At 36.0% G+C, this 11,508-nt stretch overlaps 1 protein-coding gene across 1 annotated transcript; it reads left to right on the top strand.

The window, feature by feature from the left end:
• The first annotated feature begins 5,597 nt into the window (after positions 1–5,597).
• On the top strand, positions 5,598–6,536 carry LOC111139680 (olfactory receptor 2L13). The gene has a single exon (XM_022492026.1). The coding sequence runs from the start codon at positions 5,598–5,600 to the stop codon at positions 6,534–6,536; it is 939 nt and encodes a 312-aa protein (XP_022347734.1).
• Positions 6,537–11,508: the final 4,972 nt, after the last annotated feature.

Genomic DNA, 11,508 nt, shown 5'->3' with positions numbered 1-11,508 from the left:
AGTGGTGTTTGTGATCTTAATTAAGTCATTTGATTAATCTGGAGCTGAAGCTTCTCAATGGTTAAGGTATGAAATGGACAAAGGAGATAAGCATCTATTGAAAAGTGACTATGTGTCAAACACACAGAACTCATTAATTCCATCTTCATAGACATCCTATAACTTTGATGGGAATGAATTAACTGAGGCTCGGATTATCAATTTGCTTATTGGTCTTGGGCTGACTGTCTATAAAACTTTTTTTCTTAATTTTTATTTCTTTTCAGCGTAACAGTATTCATTGTTTTTGCACCGCACCCAGTGCTCCATGCAATCTGTGCCCTCCCTAATACCCACCACCTTGTTCCCCCAACCTCCCACTCCCTGCCCCTTCAAAACACTCAGATTGTTTTTCAGAGTCCATAGTCTCATGGTTCACATTCCCTTCCAATTTCCCTCAACTCCCTTCTCCTCTCCATCTCCCCTTGTCCCCCATGCTATTTATTATGCTCCACAAATAAGTGAAACCATATGATAATTGACTCTCTCTGCTTGACTTATTTCACTCAGCATAATCTCTTCCAGTCCCATCCATGTTGCTACAAAAGTTGGGTATTCATCCTTTCTGATGGAGGCCTAATACTCCATAGTGTATATGGACCACATCTTCCTACTCCATTCATCCGTTGAAGGGCATCTTGGTTCTTTCCACAGTTTGGCGACCATGGTCATCACTGCTATAAACATTGGGGTACAGATGGCCCTTCTTTTCACTACACCTGTATCTTTGGGGTAAATACCCAGTAGTGCAGTGGCAGGGTCATAGGGAAGCTCTATTTTTAATTTCTTGAGGAATCTCCACACTGTTCTCCAAAGTGGCTGCACCAACTTGCATTCCCAACAACAGTGTAAGAGGGCTCCCCTTTCTCCACATCCCCTCCAACACACGTTGTTTCCTGTCTTGCTAATTTTAGCCATTCTAACTGGTGTAAGGTGGTATCTCAATGTGGTTTTAATTTGAATCTCCCTGATGGCTAGTGATGATGAACATTTTTTCATGTGTCTGATAGCTACTTGTATGTCTTCATTGGAGAGGTGTCTGTTCATGTCTTCTGCCCATTTTTGATATGATTGTCTGTTTTGTGTGTGTTGAGTTTGAGGAGTTCCTTATAGATCCTGGATATCAATCTTTTGTCTGTACTGTCATTTGCAAATATCTTCTCCCATTCTGTGGGTTGCCTCTTTGTTTTGTTGACTGTTTCCTTTGCTGTGCAGAAGCTTTTGATCTTGATGAAGTCCCAAAAATTCATCTTCGCTTTTCTTTCCTTTGCCTTTGGAGACATATCTTGAAAGAAGTTGCTGTGGCTGATATTGAAGAGGTTACTGCCTATGTTCTTCTCTAGGATTCTGATGGATTCCTGTCTCACGTTGAGGTCTTTTATCCATTTTGAGTTTATCTTTGTGTACGGTGTAAGAGAATGGTCGAGTTTCATTCAAAACAGAGAAAAATATACAGTGGAAAAAAGACAGTCTCTTCAATAAATGGTGCTGGGAAAACTGGACAGCTATATGTAGAAGAATGAAACTGACCGTTCTCTCTTGTCTATAAAATTTTTAAAGTGTGCTTGGCGTGTAACTTTTGTAAGTGAATTTAGGATTGGGGATAGGCACATTTACATATAGAAGTCCTATAAGTTGAGGACTTTTTTTCCTTTTAACTATATGAAAGGCAGCAATGTGCTTCCTAAGATGATCATGGGAAACATTCAAGGTAGACTCAATTTGTAGCTACAAGAACAATACTCTCCAAGCCATAATGTAAACGGAGTGGTGTTTCATGTGATTCCAGTGAATTAAATATGCTCCCAAAGCCAGCAAAGAAATCTGTTTGGTCTCAATGAAAATAGATGGACTTTAACTTCTATGTGCCATGTCCTGAAATCTTTAAGTCCCAGATGTACAGGATCCTGAAAGTAACAATTGGTTTCCATTGCCCGACAAGATGCCAATTTTCAATTAGAATACATAATAATGATTGCAGCAATCATTAAAGAATCTTTATGACATTCTGAACTCTAATTTATGCAACAGAAAATCAAAATGCATACATGTCTCCTTACAAATTGGCTGGTGGAATACATAAACATCTGCCTGTTTATGTATATATATACATATATATATGTATATATACATATATACATATACATATACATATACATATACATATACATATACATATACATATGTTCAATACTTGTTATTGGAAACACACCTCCTGGGAGAACTGTTTGATGCATTTCTTCCCCTAAATTTCAACTAAACAAAGAAAGGAGGAAAGTACCTTAAAGCCTATTTTCTCCCAATTTTCAGGCCACATGTGCTGAAGGTTGATTTGTGAAGTGACCTGTTCACCTTTTAAGAGTATGAACGATTATACTAATTGAGATCTAAGACAAATTTTGATCCATTTCATCAGGCAAATAACATGCTTTGAGGCATTATGAAGTAGTTGCAGCATGAGACCATAAAGATAGAATGTTCATCAAATACTACATTATCCTCAAATGGGTGATCAGTGCTCCTGATTTGCCCAGACCTTACGAGTTTATATTTAAAATTAAAATAATCCCCAGCATAAAGGGACAAGCTCAAATGTCAGGTGATGGAGATGGACATTAACAAATTATGGAATATGCAACCATTCTACTGATGTTTTTGTATCAGCACCCTGTTGAAGGTCATAACAGGTTGGAATAATGTTTGCTAGGCATCCTGCACTCACAACTATGGTATATTCCAAGGGATGTGCATTTATCATTGAATTTAATTGTCACTAGAAGAAGCATCAACATTAAATATGTAGAGTCTAACCCCTGTGAATGACTAATACCACCATATAGAAATGCTGCCATATTCTACTTCTGGAAATGTTTTGTTTCCTTTATCACTAGTCTCCTACATGCACTCCTTGCAAATCCCCACTCACCCAGAGCATCTTGCATTACTTCTAGAAATTTAGATAAAATTATTCTACTCTCACTGACTTCTCACGTCACCCAGAACAAAATCTAAATCCTTCGATGGTAGGTATTTCCTATACAAATGTCCTAATACCCTGTACTTCAAAAACCCTGGTGTCAGCACTATTGTCCTAAAACTAAATAGGTTTCACTATTTTCCTGTGTCCACTCAAGTTGAAAATTCTTTAACCAGACCTGTGTGAATGTTGCCTCTGCAGATTGGCTTTTTCTTTTCTTTTCTTTTCTTTTTTTTTTTTTTTGAGTGCCCTTATCTATCTGTCTTTTTAGTGATTTATACTACCTTTTTTTATAGAGCTAATTAATTTACATTAGATTTCAAGTAAGAGTTTGTCATTCTGTTGTCTGTATCACTTACTAAACTTTAGCTACATTATTGTAGAATTGTGGTTATTTTAATCATCAAAGCACCTCAGTACCTAACAGCACTGCCATACAATAAAAAACAAACAAACAAACAAAAACAACTTAATGAACATTGTTGGAGAGAATGCATGTTTTATAATTATGGTGGCTGTATTTTTTTAGACTTATATGTTGGGTCATCAGTTTATATTTTTAGAAAGTTATAAAAAGCAAAGGACATCTATGATTCCATCCAACACCCATGTCCAATGATAAGGTTCACCTCTTATGTTACTATGTATATCTTGTTGTTAGCCTGTGTCAACAATTGAACAATAAAAACGTGTTCCCATTTCTCTATTACAAGTTCTTTTTCACACTTTTACTCATGATTACCAATATTACATAAGGTAATATTTGACTTAAGTTCATAAGATGCAAATAATTATAGCAAACTATTAATTCATTTTCTTTACTGTTGAAAAATCAGTAACCCAATATTACCCAACTCTTGTATGTAACAGGGCATGAGTTGTCTCCCTCAGAGAAAGGAACTCACAGAGAGCAAAAAGTCCCCTGCCCCATCAAATTTAGATAAAGGAAGAAATTAAAACCTATATAGGAAATGTAAGAGCCATAATCACAGTTTATGCATGTTTGGGAGAATGAATGAAGAAAAAAAAACTGTACCCCTGAAACAAATAATACATTATATATAAATAAAAAAGAAATTACACTAAGTTAAATTAAAAAAAAATAAAAGAATAAACTCCCAGAACTGAGTTGACAAAGAGAAAAAGAAAACCTATAAAATATAGAGTTACACATAAAAACTTACAAGGAGAGGAGTGGACATTAGAAGCTAGAAAAATTTTCCAGAAAAGAAATGTTTTCTTAATTGTTCTAAATCATTAATACAGAATATTAATATTGCCATTATTTTTTTTCCTTAGTTCAAGCACTTTTATTTTTTGTGGATTTGTGTTCACAGAGTTGTGATTTTACAGTATTTTTAATTTTCACAGTAATGTTTTAATGTACTAAAACTGTTCCCAGATTTTAAGATGGAATTAAATACACCAAAAATGTATGTCATTAAAATATTAATATAATATTAAAATATGTTATCACCATACAGTACATCATTAGTTTTTGATACAGTGTTACATAATTCATTGTTTGCATATAGCACCCAGTGGTCCATGCAATATGTGCCCTCCTTAATACCCATCACCAAGCTAATATTGCCACTCTTAAGCCCAATGAGGGTAATTACAAACGTTTAAACAACAATTCAAGAGTATTTTCCTGCTTTTACCTGTTTCTCTGGAAGAGCTTTTCAATTGATTGGCTATGCTGCCATCTACTGTATAGAAACTAAAGTACAGAAAAAGGGAAAATGTATCCTCTCTAATATTAGAATGCCTTGACCTAGTCCAAAATGTGGAATTAAGACAGGTCTTTTATAAAAGAGTAACAATTATTCAAGAAAAGAAAATTAGGAATGAACATCTGTGCATTTGACTTTGGGTTCTGTAGAGCTTTGAAAAATGTAAAGATCATTAATGGAAGAAGGAATATTCAAATACTTTACAATTAGTGTGGATCTCACAAAGTCTACAAAATCTTTATAGTTCAAGGCTAGTGATTTTGGGTGGTGGACATATTTTTAAGGAAGGCACAGAAATAAAAAGAATATCAGATGTAGAGTATGAACATTTTCCTGGCTGCAGTAGTGTTGTTTGGAGAAGACCAGAAATTAATGATGTAGTAAAGAGCTACATAATAGAGGACTTAGAATTTAGCATATGCAAAGTTTTTGAGTCACATAATGCAGTTATTACTGTAAATATGCTGTGTTAAGTTGAAAGACACTAGGAAACAGAGATTCCTATGACATTTTGTAAATTCTGAAAGATGTGCATAGCCAAGAGTTATAGACAGAATAATGTTTTAGTTATGTGGTTTTTTTGTTGTTGTTGTTGGCTGTAATACTAGGCTTTATACTTAAGATCACTTGTTGTAGTGCTTACCAAAGAAAATTGGAAGGGAGCATTCAATTCAGATATTAAACTTGATTCTATGAAAGCTGCAGTATTGAAAAAAAGACAATTCGTTCTAAACAAACATTCATAAAATAAGAGTTCCCTTTTCTAACCCTGTTTTGTCTATTTTTTTTGTTTTGTGCTTTGTTTTTGTCTTTTTCTTTCAAAGGAATTAAAATCATACAGTTTCATGGAGAAATGGAACCAAACTTCAGATGATTTCATTTTGTTGGGGTTGTTTCCCTCAAATCAAACTGGCCTGCTTCTCTTGTTCCTTATCCTCTTCATATTCGCTCTTGCCTCAGTGGGTAACTCAACTATGATTCACCTCATACGCTTAGATCCCCAGCTTCACACACCAATGTACTTTCTCCTCAGCCAGCTGTCCCTCATGTACCTAATGTATATCCCCACCACTGTCCCAAAGATGGCATTCAACTTCCTGTCTGGCCAGAAACGTATCTCCTTCCTGGGATGTGCGGTGCAAAGCTTCTTCTTCCTGACCATGGCATGTTCTGAAGGTTTACTGTTGTCCTCCATGGTCTATGACCGTTATGTGGCCATCTGCCACCCCCTCCATTATCCCATCCGTATGAGTAAAATGATGTGTGTGAAAATGATCATAGGATCTTGGATTTTGGGGTCTATCAACTCCTTGGCACACACTGTCTATGCCCTCCATATTCCTTACTGCCAGTCCCGGGCCATTGATCACTTCTTCTGTGATGTACCAGCCATGTTGCCTTTGGCCTGTATAGACACCTGGGTCTATGAGTACATGGTTTTTGTGAGTACAAGTCTGTTTCTCCTCTTTCCTTTCCTTGGCATTACTGCTTCCTATGGGTGGGTTCTTTTTGCTGTTTACCACATGCACTCAAAAGAGGGAAGAAAAAAGGCCTTCACCACCTGTTCAACACATTTAACTGTAGTGACCTTTTACTATGCACCTTTTGTCTACACCTACCTTCGGCCCAGGAATTTTCGGTCACCAGCAGAAGATAAGATTCTGGCAGTCTTCTACACCATACTCACCCCTATGCTCAATCCACTTATCTACAGCCTGAGGAATAAGGAAGTCCTAGGGGCCATGACAAGAGAGTTTGGGATATTCTCTACCAAGAAAGAATAATCATGCTGTCCTTTCTCTTATTTTCATTTTCCAGGTTAATTAGAACACCCCAAAGCAGCACTACATAATAGAAATATAATGTGAGCTACAAGTAATTTAAACATTCGTAGCAGCCACATTTGATAAGTGAACTTGATTTAAGTAATATATTGATTTAATTTGAAACATTAAAATTAATACTGAAATTAACAATGATATTAATGATATATACTAGATTATATGCTGTTTGTGCATATTTCTACTTATATGGACATGATATGATTTTTATATTTAATCAACATAAAATTATTAATGAGATCTTTTATTTTGTTTTCAGTTTAAGTTTTCATAATCTTGTGTGTATTTTGTAATTAGAACACATTGCAATTTTGACTATATGCATCTTAAGTGCCTAATAGCCAGATGGAGCCAATGGTTGCTATGTTAGCACAAACTTAGGCATCCAATAAAATGTTTTAAAAGTATATATGGTATATCAAAATATATTTGTGATGTATAAAATACAGGTAGTAGGATGTGAAGTAACAAGGAAGACAAACATAAGTATGTGATGTTTATAAATATGCTTACCTGATGTCTTCCATCATATTAATAATAATTGGCATCTCAAATTCATCTCATCCTAAATCCTTTAATAAAACTTATTTGAGGTTTATTCACATGGAATTCTTAAAATTTTCAGTAAAAATACTGAGATTACATTATCTGTGTAGAAATATGAGTAAATTTGACAATTTGTTGTACATTCAAATAAAAAATGTATATATAAATGAACTTAATACGTTCTAAGTACTTAAAGAACTTATTTATTTAGAGTCATGGAAATAAAAAATTAGGTAGTCACTGTACGAACAAAAAATTTAAGATTTCTGCTAATCTAAAATATAAATATGACCTTGCTAATATGAATTTATATGCTAATATACATGAACTTATATTTCACAAGGTTTAATACACTTAAATTTCTTCAAGTCTGTCCCTAAAGGGGTTATGTAGGAGTATTAATTTTTGTAGAAAAAGTTAGTTTTTAGGAGTCCATCCCCCAACTTTTGATTCATAGCACAACATCAATCTCCCAATATCTCTGTCTGGCCTTTTCAAATATCTTCTTAAATATTGTCATGACTTGAGTCTTTCCCAAATATAAAATCTATCCTTACACATTATTACCCAAGTTATTTTCCTAAAACATAACTATGATGCTATCATTCCACAATTTTGATTTCCTATTGGATACACAAAAATTGCAAATCGTTTTTTTTTAATTTCTTTTCAGCGTAACTGTATTCATTGTTTTTGCACCACACCCAGTGCTCCATGCAATCCATGCCCTCTCTAATACCCACTACCTGCTTCCCTGAACCTCCCACACCCCACCCCTTGAAAATCCTCAGATTGTTTTTCAGAGTCCATAGTCTCTCATGGTTCACCTCCCCTTCCAATTTCCCTCAACTCCCTTCTCTCCATCTCCCCTTGTCCCCCATGCTATTTGTTATGATCCACAAATAAGTGAAACCATATGATAATTGACTCTCTCTGCTTGACTTATTTCACTCAGCATAATCTCTTCCAGTCCCATCCATGTTGCTACAAAAGTTGGGTATTCATCCTTTCTGATGGAGGCCTAATACTCCATAGTGTATATGGACCACATCTTCCTACTCCATTCATCCGTTGAAGGGCATTTTGGTTCCTTCCACAGTTTGGCGACCGTGGCCATTGCTGCTATAAACATTGGGGTACAGATGGCCCTTCTTTTCACTACATCTGTATCTTTGGGGTAAATACCCAGTAGTGCAAATGCAGGGTCCTAGGGAAGCTCTATTTTTAATTTCTTGAGGAAACTCCACACTGTGTTCCAAAGTGGCTGCACCAACTTGCATTCCCAACAATAGTGTAAGAGGGTTCCCCTTTCTACACATCCTCTCCAACACATGTTGTTTCCTATCTTGCTAATTTTGGCCGTTCTACTGTTCTAGGCAGTATAGACAATTTAACACTGTTTATTCTTCCAATCCATGGGCATGGAATGGTCTTCCATCTTTTTGTGTCTTCTTCATTTTCTTTCATGAGTGTTCTGTAGTTTCTCGTGTACAGATCCTTTACCTGTTCGGTTAGCTTTATTCCCAGGTATCTTATGGTTCTTGGTGCTATTGTAAATGGATTCAATTCTCTAATTTGCCTTTCTGTATTTTCATTGTTAGTGTTTAAGAAAGCAACTGATTTCTGTGCATTGACTTTGTATCCTGCCATGTTACTGAATTGCTGTATGAGTTCTAGTAGTTTGGGGGTGGAGTCTTTTGGGTTTTCCATATAAAGTATCATGTCATCTGTGAAGAGACAGAGTTTGCCTTCCTCATTGCCAATTTGGATACACTTTATATTCCTTAGTTGTCTGATTGCTGTTGCTAGGACTTCTAATACTATCTTGAACAAGAGTGGTGAGAGTGGTCATCCTTGTTGTGTTCCTGAACTCAATGGGAAGGCTGTGAGCTTTTTCCCATTGAGGATGATATTTGCTGTGGATTTTTCATAGATAGATTTTATGAAGTTGAGGAATGTTCCCTATATCCCTAAACTTTGAAGCGTTTTAATCAGGAACGGATGCTGGATTTTGTCAGATGCTTTTTCTGCATCAATTGAGAGGACCATGTGGTTCTTATCTCTTCTCTTATTGATTTGTTCTATCACATTGATTGATTCGCGAATGTTGAACCACCCTTGCAACCCAGGGATGAGTACCACCTGGCCATGTTGGATAATTTTTTAAATGTGCTTTTGGTTCCTATTTGCTAGGATCTTGTTAAGAATATTGGCATCCATATTCATCATGGATATTGGTCTGAAATTCTCCTTTTTGGTGGGGTCTTTGCCTTGTTACAGGATAAGGGTAATGCTGGCTTCATAAAAAGGAGTCTGGAAGTTTGCTCTCTGCCTCAATTTTTTGAAACATCTTCAGGAGAATAGGTGTTATTTCTTCTTTGAACTTTTGGTAGAATTCCCCCAGGGAATCCAGCAGGTCCTGGGCTCTTATTCTTTGGGAGGTTTTTGATCACTGCTTCAATCTTGTTACTAGAAATCGGTCTATTCAAGTTATCAATTTCTTCCTGTTTCAATTTTGGGAGTTTTTAGTTTTCCAGGAATGCATCCATTTCATCTAGGTTGCTTAGCTTATTGGCATATAACTTAGCTTATTGATAATAACTTCTGATGGATTGTTTCTACTTCCTTGGTGTTAGTTGTGATCTCTCCCTTTTCATTCATAATTTTATTAATTTGGATCTTCTCTCTTTTCTTTTGGATTAGTGTGGCCAATGGTTTATCGATCTTATTGATTCTTTCAAAAAACCAGCTTCTAGTTTCATTGATGCATTCTATTATATCTCTAGTTTCTATCTCATTGATCTCTGCTCTAATCTTATTTCCCTTCTTGTATGTGGAGTTGGCTTAATTTGTTGTTGATTCTCCAGTTCTTTAAGGTGTAAAGACAACTGGTGTATTCTGGATTTTTCAGTTTTTTTTGAGGGAGGCTTGGATGGCTGTGTATTTCCCCCTTAGGACCGCCTTTGCTGTATCCCATAGGTTTTGGACTGAAGAGTCTTCATTCTCATTGGTTTTCATGAATTGTTCATGTTCTTCTTTGATCTCCTGGTTGATCTAAGCATTCTTAAGCAAGGTGGTCTTTAGCTTCCAGGTGTCTGAATTCCTTCCAAACTTTTCCTTGTGTTTGAGCTCCAGTTTCAAAGCATAGTGATCTGAGAATATGCAGGGAATAATCTCAATCTTTTGGTATCGGTTGAGTCCTGACTTGTGACCCAGTATGTGGTCTGTTCTGGAGAAGGTCCATGTGCACTCGAGAGGAATGAGTATTCTGTGGTATTAGGGTGGAATGTTCTGTATTTATCTTTGAGTTCCATCTAGTTCAATGTGTCATTCAATGCTCTTGTTTCTTTATTGATTTTCTGCTTGGTTGATCTACCTGTTACTGAGAGTGGTGTGTAAGATCTTCTACTATTAATGTATTCATATCAATATGACTCTTTATCTTGATTAACAGTTTTCTTATGTAATTGGTTGCTCCCATATTGGGGGGCATAGATATTTACAATTGTTAGATCTTCTGGGTGGATAGTCCCTTTAAGAATTATGTAGTTTCCTTCTGTGTCTCTGACTACAGTCTTTAGTTTAAAATTTAATTTATCTGATATGAGAATTGTTCCCCCAGCCTTCTTTTGAGGCCCATTGGCAAGAAAGATGCTTCTCCATCCCTTCACTTTCAGTCTGGGTGTATCCTTAGGTTTGAAATATGTCTCTTGTAGACAACATATGAATAGGTCCTGTCATTTTATCCAATCTGCAACCCTGAGTCATTTCATGGATGCATTTAGGCCATTCACGTTGAGAGTGATTATTGAGAGATGTGTTTTTATGAACATCGTGTTACCTGTGAAGTTTTGTTTCTATAGATTGTATCTATATATTTGTGTTCTATAATATTCTTAGGATTTTTCTTGTTTTATAGAACCCCCCCTTTAATATTTCTTGCAGTGTCAGCTTGGTGGTCGCATACTCTATTAATCCTTGCTGGTCTTGGAAGCTCTTTATCTCTCCATCCATTTTGAATGTCAGTCTTGTTGCAAAAAGTATTCTTGGCTTCATGTTCTTCTCATTTAGTGTCCTGAATATGTCTTGCCAGCCCTTTCTGGCTTGCCAGGTCTCTGTGGACAGGTCTGACGTTATTCTGATGGGCTTTCCTCTGTACATAAGGAATTTCTTCCTCCAGCTGCTTTCAAGGGCTCCTGTCTACAATTATGATTAGTCATTTTCACAATCATGTGTCTTGATGTCTTTCTAGATTCTATGATCTTGGGGAAGATACCTTTCTTCCTCTAGTACACAAACACTGGTTCCATTGGCAGGATTGGAAAATTTCATGGAGAATTTATTCAACTATATCTTCTAGTCTTCTTTC

The sequence above is a fragment of the Enhydra lutris genome, unplaced genomic scaffold, assembly GCF_002288905.1.
Source record: "Enhydra lutris kenyoni isolate GAN:26980312 unplaced genomic scaffold, ASM228890v2 scaffoldscaffold112, whole genome shotgun sequence".
In the NCBI taxonomy this organism is placed as follows: domain Eukaryota; kingdom Metazoa; phylum Chordata; class Mammalia; order Carnivora; family Mustelidae; genus Enhydra; species Enhydra lutris.
This window is presented reverse-complemented; position numbering and strand designations above follow the sequence as displayed.